We start from the raw sequence: 17,468 nt of genomic DNA on the forward strand, positions 1-17,468 counted from the left end.
AACCCTTCACTTGGTTTAACATGAAGATTTTTTTTTGTAAAGGGCAGAGGGTTCAACTCAACAGGCAACACCATAACGTTCCATTAAAAGAATAAAACCATTTTCTAGCAACCTTAATAATCAAGGTTTTCATCAGGTAATCAACTGGAAGACAAGTTAATTATATAGCTCCACCTATCCCCAGCCTACTGCCTGGCCCACAATGAGTAGAAAACCTTATACTTTGCAAGTAGTTGAAACGAAGCATTTCATTGCTTACCCAAAGCAAAGCATTTCCCCTCCTCAGAGATCACAGCTTGTGCTATATTCCACCTAGCACTTATACAGGTATGTTTATGGATGTGTTATGCAGTAGTTGGGCTACTCACCAACATTAAGATAAGCCTGAACTAAGGATGCTGAGACAAGCCCTTGAAGTGGGTTAAATTATGAACTATAACAGAATCTGCTGAGGGAAGAAAAAAGTAAGCTCAGTGGAACAACTGAATGAAGAAATACCCCGTGTAAAGATTCTAGCCCTCTCATGTTGGGTAAATCAGACCATTATTTGTTAAATTATTTATTGTATTATAGCTAAGGGATAAAGAGATCTGAACACGAAATGCTGTTTCTTTACATGCTGCGTTGGGCCATATCAGCGAAAAGGTCCAGGACAGTGGTTCTCAACCTCACCAGATTCCTGCATCGGACTCGAGGCACCCCCAGATTCCTATGGGAAATCTCTTGGTTTATCTCATGAATCACGCACAGGTGTCTGAACACCGACCAGTGCAAAAACCGCACAACATCCTTAAAGGATCTTGTGCACCCCAAGATGCCATGGCACCCTGGCTGAGAACCACTGCTCCAGGAGATCCCAGGACCAGCCCTGTTACTATTTTAAACAAATATTCTGTGATACAGCTCAGGATTTTCCTCTTCAAAACTGCTTGAAAGACATGTCAAACTTAAACAGAATGTTGATTTTTTTTTTGAGTTAAGGGGTATCACAATCTAGCGAGTTAAGTTTCTACTGCATACACACAAACAGTGGTACACAGGTCCCTAAAGCTGTTTGTCCCCTATGCATCAATGCCCTGCCAGTTGGCAAGACTGAGCCAGGAAGCTGTCAATTCCAATTGAGTTTAGGCGATGGAGTCCTATTAAAGAAGTCTTGCTGGTTAAGGGGCGGCCACTGTTTCCAAAGCATGGGAAAAAAAAGCTCTGCTTTCCTTAGATTTGCGCTGGCAACTTTCACTGACTAGAGTTTTCAAGGAGCTATGAATGAGTTTAACAAAGGAGTTCTGTGGCTAGTTTCTGGCTGAAATCCATGTCAACAGTTTTTAAGGTCACAGGTCACACTAACTAACATTTATTCCCAGCAGACCCTGCTCTAAACACAAGCTGTAAGTAGTACAAATTTGGAATTTTTCTGTAATCCCTTGAGATATTCCTGATCCTTCCACATGTTTCTGCTCAATTAAAAACAATTCTCACTTTGCACCACAAGAGAGGCCCCCACTCAGAAATCTTATTCTATCCTTAGGAAAAATGGACAAAGACTGCAATCAAAAGGAGAGGGAAGGGGGAGTGCGAGGGGAATTCACAACAAAATCACACCAAAAACCTCAGATGACTCCATACAGAAATCGCATTCAGTTAGTTGCATTTTCTGCCATCTGTCACATACTATTACAGACCTGATTCTTTTCATCTTCAAGTAAGAGAGGTGCAAAGCTCAACTATTTCGACAGAGAGGAGTTTCCACACAAACATTTCTGCATTTCACTCTGGATATCAAACCACCAGAAAAATCTCAAAGAAGGTCATATGAAGCTGGGGCCCTGCATGGTTATAACGCAACGGCACCAACTTCACCTGGGGGACTCACCAACCTGAACGAACCTGGCAAAGCTTCGGTTTTGTTCAAAAATAAATAAATAAATCAGAGCCAAGTGCATTATTTTCAGTTTTAATTAAGCTTCCCCCAAATCTAATTATCTCACACTAGGTACTGTAGACTGCTACTTCATACAACCAACCAATCAGACATTTCCAAAAATAGCCTTCTGAGAATGGGAGCTGGAACGCGACCTGCGGACAAGAACTAGAGAGCTCTTACTTAAAGATCAAGTCAAGATCTTCTATGGACTTCAAGCACTGAAAAGGAATAAGTAATTTCTCCTGAGATACCTCCTTTGAGCACAGGACCCTATCCAGTACTCCAGACACCTACTGCACAGTAAAAAACAATAATCATCTCACCCCACATTTCAGTGAACAGCAGATGCCCCTCTCAGAAGGCTTGACAACAAACATTACAGGCAATCTGGGTCTCCCAGGAACAGAGAACCTTGGTTCAGTGGGCCAGCATTTACCAACAGCCTTCCAAACCTATTTGGCATTCAAAACAATGATTTGTAATACCTGAAATGTCAATGATATTCTGCTATTTACATGAGACAAAAATCTCAACTAAATCTTTACTGGATTTCCTGCAGTTTACAAAGCAACATACTTAAACATCCATGTGGGCATTTATTGAAGTTTTTGATTAAGTTTTTTTATTTAATTTATTTATTTATTTTTACAAGTTTAGCTTCCAGAATGAACAAACAGACTAACAAGCATGGTGCCTGGCCTTATGAATCTAGACCCAACATCCTGTACTGCTCTAGAGCTCTACTACCTCCCTGGAAAATAGATTTAAACAAAGGAAATCAAGAGCTAAACGATATTAAACAAATTATACATTGTTTTAAACATTGTACCAAAACAGCCAACATGAGAAAATGGATTGAAAAAGTCTTTAATACAGGGGGTATATACAGAAGACAGGCTTAAACTGCTGTCAGAGATATTAAAATTATCATTTTTTCTTTTAAGTAAAATGAAAAAAAGGTTTTTATAAAAAGAAAATGAACAGCACCATGGTATATAATATTTTCTGTATTATTTGAAGGCAATCTTTATACACGTAGAAGCCATACCTATTTCAATGCATTTTGGCTTGTTATTGGACAAAGAACTCTAGCTGAAAATACTGGACTGAATAAGTGGACTAAATCACAGTGTACAAATACTATGAAACTGGCCTCCAAGCCAGTGTTTGAAACAGCATAAAACTCATAAATTACACCTGTAACCTTGAATTTGTAATAAATATCCCTTTTATATTGAGAGTAGAAAAATATTTTCAAGCAAATTTGGGTAGCTTAAAATTCATTATTTTAGCCATTTGTGTACTAGATTGGAAATGTCTTTTTGAAGTTTCAAGTGTATATTATCAATGAAAAAAATCTACATTTTAAAAACACGGTCATAATGAAAATCCCTATGAACGTCTATTAGTTTAGTTTTGTATCTGTTCTTTTACATAATATCAATTTTTTTTAGAAAGATTAAAAAGCATCCTGCTTTATTATGCCCTACATTTCCTTTTCAACCAAATGCTTGCAAGTTTAAACAGTTGTTAGTATACACTTAAAATTGCCATTTAAACTTTGTTTCAAACATTTTAATGCAGTATATTTCATAAGCAAATATTTTACTTTAAAGATTAAGTAATCAGAAGGGAAAAAAAGTCATTTGACTAGCTACTGCTCTCTTAATGAAGGATTCTTCAAAAACTAATAACTAGTTCCTGCATCAAATGCTGGAAACATTTCAGAAGATAAAAACACAGGCTTTTGAAAAAATTACCAACTTGTTAGTTGTATCATATAAACATGCTGCAAAAGGGCATCAAAAAATCTTCAGAACGAGTTATCAGCATTTTTACATTCCCTAACATGAACTTTCCCTTCCTTTACCATTTCAGAGACAGCTTCTAAAGCTGTTAAGAGCCCCAGATTTTCAAACACACAATAGTCAGAGACACACAAACAAAAACAGCTCGGAGTAAAACCACATCTTTTAAAGAACTATTTCTGCACATAAAAAGTTGAAATGTTTCCCTGGAACAAAGCCACAGTCCTTGGAACAAAGCCTCGTGTGCTCAACAGTTGAAACTTTTGTGCTGCCTTATACTCTTTTCTGCTCCTGAAAAACTTGCGGCAGCCCAAGACTACCCCACTTGCAATTTAAGTTGTGAGTTCTGGTTCCCTTATGAGAGCAAAGCATCTCATACAAGAAGGATCTTGTACAACCCATCATGGGCAATATTTATTTGTTTAATCCAGTGAAAGAACAGAAAATACTAAACACTATTATGAGCCTTTAGCTTGCACCTCAAACCAAAGGCACCACTTATTTCCAGTCTTCACACAAAATACCTTCAGGCTGCTATCTCATAGAACATTTTTTTTACCTTACATATCCTTAAAATGGCTTATTCCCAGGCCCCTTCTTCAATATTGCTGTGTTCTTCTGGCAAGCAACACTGCACACAAAACACCCCAACCATTTGTCTCTCTCTTTGTCTCTCCAGGCATTCATTAGTGGGACATTAATAGAAACAGGTGCAACTAAAAATCACCTGGCATCAATGCAAGACTAGCAGAAAGGCTATTTACAAAACACAAATACTGGATTCTTATGCAACCATCCAGTGCGAGCTATCCTTAGGAATGCTGCACTATGGCATATTGCCTAAGCAATTAAATTTAAGCAGGAAAGAAAATATAAAATATGCAGAAAATTAAATTCTGCCAAACTCAGAATTTCAGACCAAGTACTGTCTTCACCTTCAAAGTAAAACGTATACCTGTGTAACACAAGTCCTTGGTCCTGATCACCGTTTAGTAAGGGGCTAGGAACAAGTATTTATTATTACAATACAACCTCAAACCTCTTCGGGGCTCTGCAAGGCTGCTCTATGAAACTAGCTATCTGGTTCCAAACGCAAAGCCTGAGAAGTCAGACTTGATATCTTGAGATGAAAAAAAGTGCACATCTCATCTCTAGGAAATTCACACTATCCCTTTACCATCAATGGCATGCTCTTTCTTACTCTCATCTTACTTCTTCAGCATTGTGATGACCATGAGGGAGAAAGCATATTGTGCCACTGCCCTCAATCTCAAGTTAAGGGAATATAAACGTACCAGTAAGCAGGATACAATACAGCTGCCCAATCAAGGAAAGACTACTGAAAGCACAGGAGAGGGACATAAAGTAGGCAATTAAGTCATAACGGATACCTAGCTGCATCTGAGCCAGGATTAGACTGTCCATTTTAATACATGGAGTAACTGCTTCTTGGAACAGCAAGTTCCAGACTGCACAGGAGAGACCCTGGACTTGCTCAGTGATTCTCAACCAGGGTGTTGCAGCACCCTGGGGTGCCTTGAGATCCTTTCAAGTGTACCTCTGGGTACTACACAAGGTTAGCACTGAGGTGTGCAAACAAGAAAAACCCAGCGATTTCAAATCGGAATCCACAGCGTTAGACACATTCTGACCTGTTGTGATCCGAGTTCTTTGTCCCAGGAGAATTAGTCTGTTGGTCAAAACCAAGTGAAAACTAAGAGCTGAAATTTTCTGAGGCATGCCCTTAATCTAACACGTTGGAGAACCCTGTTCTAACTAGCATGCAAGCCTTGGCTGAAGTACAAGCTCTAAAACTGAGCCATTAAGCTATAAGTGACCATAATATAATCAAGTTCAACAGGCTGTGAGCGAGAAAGCACTAGCTCTAGGATTGATATTAAACTTCAGAAAGAAGCTAGTGAATGAGACCTAACATCAAAAGTGAGGAAATGAAATCCCAGACTTCGCACGAAGGTGATTTAGACATGCTGCAGCAGAACGTATGCATCCTCCCAAACAAAACAAAAGCAGAAAAAATAAGCCAACACAATTAAATGGGAAGGTTCAAGAGGTTGCCTGAGCCAAAATGGAAACCCTGAGCAAAGACAACCAAAAGGAACAAATTAAGAGAGGTAAAATGGAAATTCGGACGGTTACATAGAAACAGAGAGAAAATAACTTAAATCATTTCTCATTTCTTAGTTTCCTGAAGCAGGGCAACTAAGGAGAACTTGGAGGTTGGAGGAAGCAGTCCCAGCACAGTAATCAGGAAGGAAGGGAGAATTGGGCCACTACAGGAAAGCTGAGTTGTTGGTCCTCAGCCCAGAGGACATCCTCCCTGGGGTTACAAATTCACACTCAGACTCTGATGGACTCCTTGGGCCCGGTTCTTTCACCATCCCCTTCTGTTGTATGATTTTACTGAGGCTAAGAGCCAAGCAGAATATTATTTTTTGTCACTGAGATTATACCAGTGAATGAATAAACATTTGCAAGGTCAATCAGTGCAACGGCAATAAGCAGGAAGCAAAAATCAAGATCCGATTGATACCTTCCAGTCTCTTCCACTCCTTGGAGGGATACCCAACGTTTAGGAGATCAAGAAAGGCAGCCTTCCCACAGGAGGGAGGAAAACAAGGACGCCCAAGCACATCCCATTAGCGACTTACAGAACAGAGCTAGAGAGACAATTCTTGCCGAACTTGTGCAAAAGTTTCCTGTTTCTGCATTAACAGAAACGTTCTTTACCTCCAGTACACAGAAAACAAGGAAGATAACCATGTGGCTTCTACTGAAAACTGTGATTTACCCTGAAATAGTTTTGTAAGTAATAACTCCCCTAGGCAAGGCCAAAAACATGCAGTCTCATTCTAGTCAATTCCTGGAAACACAAGGAGTCAGCCCATTACCTAGGCAAACGCATCGGGACTGGGTGGGTTTCCCCCGGCCCTCTTTTACACTCAAATCCTGCTGCACTTAAATCAATTCTTACTCATCGTCTCTCTCTCTCTCTCAAGGAAAGCTCCCTTTGAAGTCAGTGGAGTTCTGCCTAAATACTGAGCACCAAAAAAAAAAAAAGCCTAGAGGACCCTGAGATTCAACTCCTATTTAAAAAAAATTCCCCCAGAATGCTGACTGGGAACCAACTGAAAGCTGCATTTAAAATGTATAAAGAGCAGCTGCTGAGCAGTTCCGTCCAAACTCTAATCTACAAAGAAGCTATCACAAGGATTTCACAGTGGATTTTAAAAACCCACCTCTTCATTATTCAGCCCCCAAACAAACCAACAGACCAAACTCTGCGAGTGACATCAGCCATTTTTATGCTCTCATGTGCCCTCTGCTGTCTTAAGTGAAGAAGTTAATATTATTCCCAGGGCTGCGTGGAAAAGAAAACTCGAGTCATCAATAATCCTGGTGAACAACAACATTTGAGCCAACTCACACTAGTGTCAAGATTAGTTAAAAATAGGTGGAGGAAAAAGGAAACGGAGTTCAGAGGAGAGATAGAAAGTCAATAATTCTTAACTAATGGACAAAACCCAGCAACATGCAAAATTTACACTTAAGTTAACTTACAGAGAAGCTAAAAAAATAAAAAAGCACAGCTGTGGAAACATCTGACAACAATGCTTCTTTATTAAAAGTGGGGAAAATATGGAAATAAGTAAAAGCAAAAAAAGCAAGTTTGCCAGAATTATTTTTATTTAAAAAATAGAAAACATCTATACTGATGACAAATTTCTAGTTACTGGGGCCCCAAAAAAGCCAAGAGTTCTTCCAAAATGGAAACCTCTTCCTGGTAATAATAATAGTAATGCTTTGACAATCATGCTAGTATAGGCAGAAGACAGGGCATCATGGCACCTTACAGACTAACTCATTCATAGTGCCAGAGCATCCTAGCAATAATGGCCATTACTTAAATCAAAAGCTCTCTCTAAAACAAAACTATATTCAATACCAACAAATGATTTGCTATTAAGTTTTGTTTTTAACAATAAAGTAGCCTTTGATGAAAATTAAAGCGCACACCCCCTCCGTAGGTGTTGCATATACAATATCTGCCATTTAAAAATCAGCTCCCTTCTTTGAAGTGGAAAGGAACCCTGCCCTATATTACAACTCAGGCCCTCATTAAAACAACGAATGCTCACTATACATAGGCAGCGCTCATTGTATTTTAATGAGCATCACAATCCTCTTGCCAGGAGATAACTTGCAAATGTGGGTATGAAGAGGCCATTCTGCAGCGACATCCCGACCTCATTCCGATTCCTTCCTCAATTTCCAGGTTAGTACAACTGGTTTATCATTAAGTCAGTCATTAACTCACATTTATCATCTAAAGTGCTACTGAGAAGTGGAGAAGCAGTGTAATATTCCCCCATATGGAAGGGCACAAGGAGGAGGAACATGACTCCAGGATCCCAATGATCTGAGCCTCTCAAGGCTGAAAGTTATCTGAAAAGGTAACTAGCTGAGACACTCACTTACACTGTCCCTTTGTGATGCTTCCTTTAACAAAGCAAAAAAGTTTCTACGTTATTTTTCCAGAAGTGATAGGGACAAAACGGTCTAAGGATTATGGGAAATTCTTGCAACAAGCAAACAAGGGGATAGGAAGCAATGGGGTGGGTTTTTTTGTTGGGCTTTTTTTTAAATTTTTTTTCCCTACTGTTATTTTGTGATCCTGGGAAGAAAGGTGCCAACTTGGTGCACAACAACTTTATATAGTTTTCAATAACTTCTGAACAAGATGCTACAAAATCTAGTCAGTTAATTAAACCAAATATTACTTTTCTCTCATGAGTTCACATGTAAAAAGAGCACTGTAAATGAGGCCCATGGGCCCATTTCTTCCCCTGCTACAGCTATTCCATGTGGGGGGTATCCTCTCTTTTTGCTTTGCCAGGGATGGAAGCATGAAGCACCAAGCTATAGCCTTCTCTATGTCCTTCCCTGTTCTCCAGGCATTCGTGCAACCTCAGGGATCTGGCAACAGGGCCCCTATTCAGAGGAGACTGATCAAACTTATATAGTTTTTTTTTTATTATTTTTGCTCCTTAACTTTCCATTAAACAGCAAGTGTTATCTTAAGTAACCAGAGACTCCCCCGTCCCCAAAAAAGAGCTTATTAGCTTACTAATCACCTAGGAGAATGGCTCCAGCAAAGTGCCTGAAGAGAGGTTTCCATCACTCCAGAACATGGTTCACACAATGGGATTATTACTGTCCCCAAATTGCTTAAGTTCAAAGAAAATACAGTCACTTCTGCTGTGGAAACATCCTTCTTCCTGCCACCACAGCAGAGAGGGAAGTGGAGCACTGACTTCTCCAGCTTTCTCCGACTCAACAGGACGGGCCATGCAGCACAGGCACAAACTCACCCACCTTTTGTGGCCTTCCCCTGTTCTCAGAGCATTCAAATGCCTTGTGTACTAAACACAGAAGGATGACCATCCTGCTTTTAGACATAAGCATGTGATGACATTCATTTCAATGACCTTACATGCAACCCACAGGGAGAATATACTCCTATACCTACAGTTGTCACCCAGATTTTTCAAGTTTCTCCCTCAATGTCTCCCCAGTAAACAAAGTGCATTTTCCAGTAATGAATATACAGCGTGCCCTATGACACTACTGTCAGCACAGGGCTGAAATTTTTCTAGCCAGACAGGATTTCCTTGCAATAGGCTCTCTTGGAAACATACCACTATGCAGTATGGTAGAGCTACAGGTGGAGGTACCTGCTCCCCCACCACCTTCTGCAAAACAGGCCAGGAGTTCAGTCAACTGCTTGCCATTTTTAGGTAAGATTTCTACCATCTTTACCTGGACTATACCAGGAACACTTCCCCTAGCTCTCCCTACCTCTCCACACACCTCTGCTGAAAGGTGGAAGGCAGGCTGCCACCATACCTAGTTAGCAGCAGCAACCACCAAGGAGCAGTATACATGGAAAAGCTTCACTTCCGTAACAGAGGGTTCCCAGCAGGAGTCTGGCAACCAGGATATCTAAAATCAGATTTCCTTCACCTTTCCTTTGTGGCAAAAGGAAGTAGAAAAACTAACTAAAGACAGCTCCAAAGCCTGCTGGCTCCAAGGAGGCATTAGGATTTACTTTGATACTCCAGCCCTCTCATTCATTGCTTCCACTCTGAGAAGCACACTATTTCTGATTCCCAGTAACAGTATTCACAGCTAAGCTAGATTGCCTTCACATATCCATCAATTGAAGGAAGTGAGGCTCATAGCCATAGACTTTTGGGATATGTAAAGCATTAGCAAAGTATTCTCTCAGTTACCAACAGATGCTTTGTTAATAAAACTTGCATATACAAATGTCCATGAAATGTCTTAACAGAATCAATTGTGACAGTTAAAGATAACGGCTGCCATCATGCTATGTCATGTCAAATTACTACACAGAGACATTGATTTTTTTTCACATTGTTAAGAACATTAACTACAAACAAATATACTTATCTATAGAGGAACCCAAAGTGCAAGAATATTTTGCACTATTTCTCCCAAAGTGCAGTGACTTTGAGGACCAGATAGAGAAATCATTCTCAACAGCTGGAAAAAATAATTGCAGTGTAACAAAAGCAAAGGGCAACACTGTTTCCCAAAGATAGCCAATTGCTGGACCACATACAAACTTACCTTAAGATACAGAAGCAGCTCTTGGCCCCAGAAGATAAGCGGCAGAATCCAAATCTCTGTTTGCTGTCAATGTCAGTGAGTACAAACGTAAAGTTCTGGCCAACTTGGCCAACTGTATGGCTGAAAATAAAGAGAACAAAAGGAAAAGTTAATGTACAGTTAATTCAGTGCTAGAAATATCTAATCAGACTAAGTCACTGAACCTGAAAGCATTTCCTCTCTCAGCAGAGATTCTTTGAAAATTAATGGAGTATTTATACCCTCTGAAAGTGCAAACTTGAATCTGTCTCCCTTGGTTTAATTTTTTTGGTTGTGGGGTGGAGAGAGGTGGAGATAGCAGGAGGGGAAGGATGTAGAAGGGGAGTGGGGAAAAAGAGTCTTACTTTTTAAACAAAGAATGATATGACTTTTGGGTATGTTTAACACTGTACACACAGTACCAGCTAAACATTCAATCCAAAACATTTCTTCCCCTCCTTAACTCCAGGGTTTATTTTATTTGCTAACTTTCTGGCTTTGCATAATGTATTAATGTTTGACTATAAAATGTGAGTGGCCATTTTTCCCACTTTCTAAATAAGTTCAGAATGGATAAGACACAACTTTAAAGTGTATGGAATATGGAGCATTCCCAGATGTATCCCCCCTTTTGTGTATGCAACCACATAATTCTCTCCCTAAGGTAATAGCTCACCTTTAGCTGATACTAACATTAGTGAAAAATATATGAAGGGTAAAAAACTTCTTAACAATTCACCTATGAGAATATCTATTCACAATTAAAACATGCAACTTTATGGTGTACAACACAGAAAAAAAAGAAAACCCACAATGTACCCAATAAAAGGGAAACAAACTTTTATTTCCCAACACTAGAATTCATGAAGGATATTACTCCTAGTAGTTTGAGGTCTCTCCCAAATACCATCTTTTACATTACACACACAGTACTTTTTTTAAAGGTTTAATTTCAAAATGAAACACGTTAAATATTTCATGCAGTGTTATTTGATTTCTTGAAATATTACCATGTCTGTCTAAATCTCACCAAACACAGAAATGCTTGTTTATTATGGTGGCAGACAGTATGAAAGACTAGGATTAAGTATACCCTGGGCTTCATTCACCACCAAGTCACTCCAGTTTTGCACCGGTATAATTTCATTGTTTTAATTAAAGTTACAGTAATAGTGTTGAAACCAGGCCCAATAAATTCAGAGGAAATGTTATTAATCATGTTTTATTAATCCAGATTAATAATTATGTTCATTTGAGAATTTGTGCAAGTTTGAATTAAAGAATATAAAATGTTAAGTGTCCATTTTGTGTTCAAAGTACATTCCTGTCTTTTTAGGGCTTACAGCAAAGTGGCAATTGACTAGTTCCTGTGCATGCAAGTATGAAGTACATTAACTTAATCCTGCTTATCAAAAGGAGAATAAAAAAAGGAAAATTCCTGTTGACTTCAGACTCACTAAGATATGGACAAAAACCTTAAGACGGACAGAAATATCAGGTTCTGAGTCTGTTTTAAATCTATACAGCTATTTACAAGGCCATCAATGAATGTCCAGTACAAACCAAAAAAAATAGGCAGATTTTCACAAATAGAGGCTTGCAATACAGGCCAAGAAATTCCACTACCCAACTTAAAGGGGAAAAAACCCTCTCAATGGATCTGAAAAGAAAAAGAAAAAGAATGCTGGAGGGCTACAGACAGACCATTTCTCCAAATCAAAGATGAACTGAAAGGAAGGAATTTTAAAGCAACTCAACAGTCAGAAAATTAGGTAGTGTAAGTATCGCTATTCTATGGCTTGCTAAATGCCAAGAGAACACACATTTCTATAAACTGCACAGACCTGTCAGGGGGAGACCCAGAGAGCCCCTCTTATTCCTGTTATGTTTTATCTGTAAAGCTGGGATGTAAAGTTACTATGGTGATTTAATTCTATGTTTTAAAAGAGGATTATATGCTTAATTTTAACAAGGTTGAGATCTGAGGGTGCGTGAAAAATAGCATCCTAACTGACCATTAAAATGACAGCAGAGGGAAGAAGCAAGCTGCATTTGAGGAAGGGAGGAGATTGTTTATTAAGCTACTGAGAGACGAGTTGGTAGAGAAACCTGGGATAACAGCTTCAGATGTTGTGTGGCTCTTTTATCTAAAATTATTTAAGGCATGCTTGCTAGCTATGCACAAAGGCCCCATTTTGGGCCTGGGGCTCAACTCTGTTCTTTAAATGCATGTATATAAAATAGTCACCTTGGAATTAAGCAAGGTGCCAAGGATCACTCTGATCACTTTGCCTGTTTTTATATTCCTCCCTTCTTATATGTTCTAGCATTTTAGATTGTAGCCTTAGGAGCAGGGCTACCCTCTTAACAGCTTGTCCACCATCTAACACAAGGCCATGATCCTGAGTGGGAGGAGGAAGAGTAGAGAAACAAGAAAACCAGAAGCTGGCAACAAAAGAACTGAGTAAAAGGAGACAAGTGGGATCCTCAAAAGTGACATCCACGATTCAAACCAAAAAGCACGTGAACTTGTTTCTGATGTCCAGATTTGCTCACATTCAGGGGTGGCAGAACACCTTCCTTTCCTACTACTTTTGTACCCCACCACCACCTGATGCCCCAATACCACAGGGAAGGGAGAGAGGCCATTGCCTCTGTTCCATGTGGCTGAAGGGCCAATGAAGCTCTTTAAGCTCCTAGTCATTTCTTTTCATTACTGTAGTAGCATATGCCAACATGGATAAGCCGTCCCTATTCATAGCTTATTTTCCTCGGTATGCAAAATAACAGAATAAATGATGAACGTACTGACAAACAGAAACCATTCATATGGAGAATGACTGTCCACGTATCAAAACAGACAGTTTTTGGATGTTAAAACTGGGGCAGACAACACACCATTGGTCCATTTGTGCTCTTATCTTAAATAACTAATTAGTCTCCCACAGATTCATTCAGACATACCAGAACTCATGACTGAGGAAAGAGAGATGGGGGAAAAGGGGACGAGAAGCACCCATTTCAGGATGGAAGTGTTACATCAGAAAGTACATATAGGCGAGAGGTATCAAGTGCCCAATAACATCTTCCAGGCACAGAGCACCCAGACATCATTTTGCATGCTACCTTTACATTCAACTTCTAAGCCAGGGCTTCAATGACCATGTAGAAAACTCCCTGAAAACCACATTGTGAAAGAAGTCATCTGAATGTCTGATTACTAGGAAGCAGCCTTCAGCATCTTCTTCACAAAGCTTTTTTGCATCCAAGAAATGGCTGGAAGATGATATGCACTCAAGCTGCACAAATGCCCTTCATATGCTTGCGCAGCAGAACGACAAATTTAGAAGAACACCCAGGGTTCTTGGACTCCAGAACGTCTGTGTCAGTGTCCCCCTTCCAGGTGACGAAAGGGTATGCATCAATAATGACTTGGAGGAGGGAGACTAGTTAAACTTACAGGCCCAAAAGTGCCCTTTCCTCCTAGCCAATTATCAATACACAGGACCCAATACTCTGGCATTCATAAGCAAGAACTCCAATTTGCCAGGATGAAGCACCACAATGCTAAAACAGTTTTAAATCACCTAAGATGAAGTCATGGCCATGGAGATCAGGTTTGTCTTGGTCCGAACTTTGACTGGACCAACCATGGTGATCTCCTGCAGATGGACAACAGCCATCTGCTTGGGGCATTCCATTCATAAATTTACTCATCATCTGTTTTACTACAGCATTTACAGCTAAGTACTTGAGATAAGTTTACCCCAAGAAAGATATATCAACACTATCAAAATGGTGCCTCTGGGCCATTTTTCTTTTTTTTTTTTTCTTTCAAAATATTCTGACATTGGGGGGAAAAAATAGAGATTTTAGTGACTTCTCCCTCATTTGACTTGGATCCCGTCTGTCATGCTGGTCTGATGCTTCCTTAGAACTGCTCATCAAATGGACCTCATGTCTGCCAAAATATGCTTCTGCATACTGAGTATCTTCTAACCCAGGAAATCTGAACCTACTCCTCTCCTTATATGCCACAATGCACACTCTTACTTACTTGGACTGTTAAGAGTGTCAACTAAGTGTCAATTAATATTTTAATAGCAATCAATGTTATCACTGTATTTTAGACATCTGTATAAATGATATAATTAGACTGCATTGCCCAAAGAATTATGCAAGTCAAAGCAAACGTTACTTGCAGAAAGCTACTGAGAGCTCTTTACCAATGACCAATACTTTTGCATTACTCATATGGTATGTACTGTATTTACTCAAATCCAAGACAAGGTTCCTCCTCTCCTTTAATGAAATGTGTTTTCCCATATATAAAATCTCATTATTAGGGGGTCATCTTAAATTCACAGTCACCTTGGATTCAGGTAAATATGGTATAAATGTGAAAATAATGGCATGGAGCCCTATTGTGGAAAGTTCTTCATACTCTTACAGATTCATGTTTGCGGTGACATTCCAATACTATGCTGCATTATTTTCTTCCTTTCCAGAATTGTCTTGGAGATGCTCTTCCCAACAAAGAACAGAAGCTCCAGCATGGAATACACTGATGGCACTGATCATTTTACACTGAAGCTCTTGGAGCATGCCTCAAGTGTACAATGATACCTTCGGCACAAAAAATAGCAGACTGCTTAACAGTAAGTTATCAATGACATAATGGCCAAAGGGTTCTCTTTACCCTCAAAATCATGATGAATTATATGCTGCCATTCTAAAGCCATGCTCTGCAAAAAGCACAAAACTGCTTCAGGTGTTGATATCCAGTTGTCTGAAAGAGATGCATCTAAAAACCATAAGAACTTTGGAGAGGACTCTTTATCAGTGCTCTGCTTCTCGGCATTTGGCAAGGGAACAATAGCAGCAACAGTACAGCTGGAAGAAGAGAGTGCCGCTTATGTATTGCTGTTGTCAGAGCCATTCATTGAAAGGGCAACCTGGTAGGAATCTACAGGAAAAACTGCAGGAATTCTCAAGTATCTCATTCATTTTCAGTGGGGCCCGTTGCAAGTCTATGACTGCACATGACACCAGACTTCATTATGGCTGTGAGTTTCACAGATTAACTAACTTCTATGGAAAAAAAATTAATGTCTGAAATCACTACCATTAATTTGGCCCTTAACGGTAGTGGCTGAACAAACACCCTTCAATAACCAAGAATGTCGGGTAGCCTATGTTAGCTTCTGTTCCTACCTCCATGAATTTATACAGGTCATCTGTGTGGTGCTCTTAGAAAGCACCTTGAACTATGGAATTACTAACATCCTACCAGAGAATACTATGCTGTCAGTAATTATTGGAAAAAACCAAAATATGAAACATCTCCAATTATTTAACAAAAGATACTCAATCTAATGCAGACAGACTCTTCTACTACAGTTACAACTAGCAAAAAACAAACTAGCAATTGGAAATCCAAGTGCTTATGGCTGAATCTGGTACAACGTTTCCATCCCTTACTTGTTCAGAAGGGTAACTTTAATTTTACTATATATAAAGCTGAAACTAACCCTCCACAGCCAGAATCCTGATAACTGGAGATCTGATCCAATACACTGTTTTTCAGGTACAGAAAGAGGATTAAAATCCCTCTGGAGCCAGTACTGGTTTGCTCCAGTAGTCACACCTCTAAGAATCATACTGGTTCAGAATTAAAGAGGAAAGTGCTTTTGGTACAAAACGTTTGTTTAACTTACGCTAAAACGTGAAAAATGTACTAAGAATATGGGGGGAGGGAGGAAGGCTGGAGCCTTCCAACAATGTCAGGACTCATTTCATTAACAGCTACTTGTTTACTTCTTCCAGCCACTTTATTGCAAGTACACTGTAAAAGAGATGAGTAGTCAAATGATAAAGGTTAGCAACAGAAAAAGATGCATTTGATTTTAAGCTCATCACCCTGCAAATTCTAGATACAGCGTCTCAGAACTGGTATTTACCTGTAGCTATATTTGTTTGCAGCCAAATGCAAGAAGCAGTTAGCACCTGTGAGTCAATACCAGCATCCCTTTTTAATTTGGTAATTTAAATATTTGAGTTCCAAGGATTTAAGAATATATGTTCTCTCTCATTGGTAATGGACAGCTAACATGACTGGAAGTTAAAACTTCACACAAGGCTCATGATTAGTCAAATTTGACATTATAAGCAGATAGCACTGAACAGACATTACCTGTTTTTGATAACTTTCTAGTAGAGTAGTTTGTAGGTGGGAGAAGCAGCAGCAGCAAATATCTGTTTAAATCTATTTACAGACTTCACACACACTTAACTTATGGGTGTTCCATACTCTGAGAAGTGTTGGAAACCCATTACTTAAGTAATTTAAAAAGTGAATAAAATTATTTAAAGGTGTTTTAAGAAACAAATCTCAGGGGCCTAAAAATGGATGTTAACGCCCTTCTGATCTCATAAAGTCCAGGATGTTAAGAAACTGGAATGCATCAAGCATATGACTAAAGACTGAAAATATTAATGTCATTTCAGCTATAGTTAGTCTCTATTAAGTTCTTTCCATTTTAGACCTGGAGGGATGTGGGCAGTGGGGATCCTCAGGGCTCGGTCCTCAGGCCTGCACTGTTCAACATCTTCATCAGCAACTTGGACGCGGGGGTGAAAAGCACCTTGTTCAAATTTGCTGATGACACTAAGATGTGGGGAGAAGTGGGCACGCTAGAAGAGAGGGGCAGGCTACAACTAGATCTGGACAGGTTACAGAGGTGGGCAGATGAGAACAGGATGGGATTCAATACTGACAAGGTGCTACACCTGGGGAGGAAGAACCAGCACCACACCTACAGGCTGGGGAACTCCCTTCTCTTCAGTGCAGAGGCAGAAAAGGATCTTGGAGTCATCACTGATGCCAAGATGAACGTGGGCCGGCAGTGTGGGGACGCAGTCAGGAAGGCCAACCGCACCTTGTCGTGCATCCACAGATGCATTTCGAGCAGGTCCAGGGAGGTGATCCTCCCCCTCTATGCGGCACTGGTCAGGCCGCAGCTGGAGTACTGCGTCCAGTTCTGGGCGCC

The 17,468-nt window shown here is 39.8% G+C and overlaps 1 protein-coding gene across 4 annotated transcripts in view; it reads right to left on the reverse strand.

Annotated features, from left to right (window-relative positions):
* DENND1A (DENN domain containing 1A) overlaps nt 1–17,468 on the reverse strand; it is a 284,733-nt gene that overhangs the window by 178,748 nt on the left and 88,517 nt on the right. For all 4 annotated transcript variants that reach the window (XM_019541012.1, XM_019541015.1, XM_019541013.1 and 1 more), the window contains exon 5: nt 10,402–10,521. In XM_019541012.1, coding sequence (XP_019396557.1) covers nt 10,402–10,521 — 120 coding nt within the window. The remainder of the gene's footprint in view (nt 1–10,401; nt 10,522–17,468) is intronic.

The sequence above is a fragment of the Crocodylus porosus genome, unplaced genomic scaffold (assembly GCF_001723895.1).
Source record: "Crocodylus porosus isolate Cpor-Errol unplaced genomic scaffold, CroPor_comp1, whole genome shotgun sequence".
Classification (NCBI taxonomy): domain Eukaryota; kingdom Metazoa; phylum Chordata; order Crocodylia; family Crocodylidae; genus Crocodylus; species Crocodylus porosus.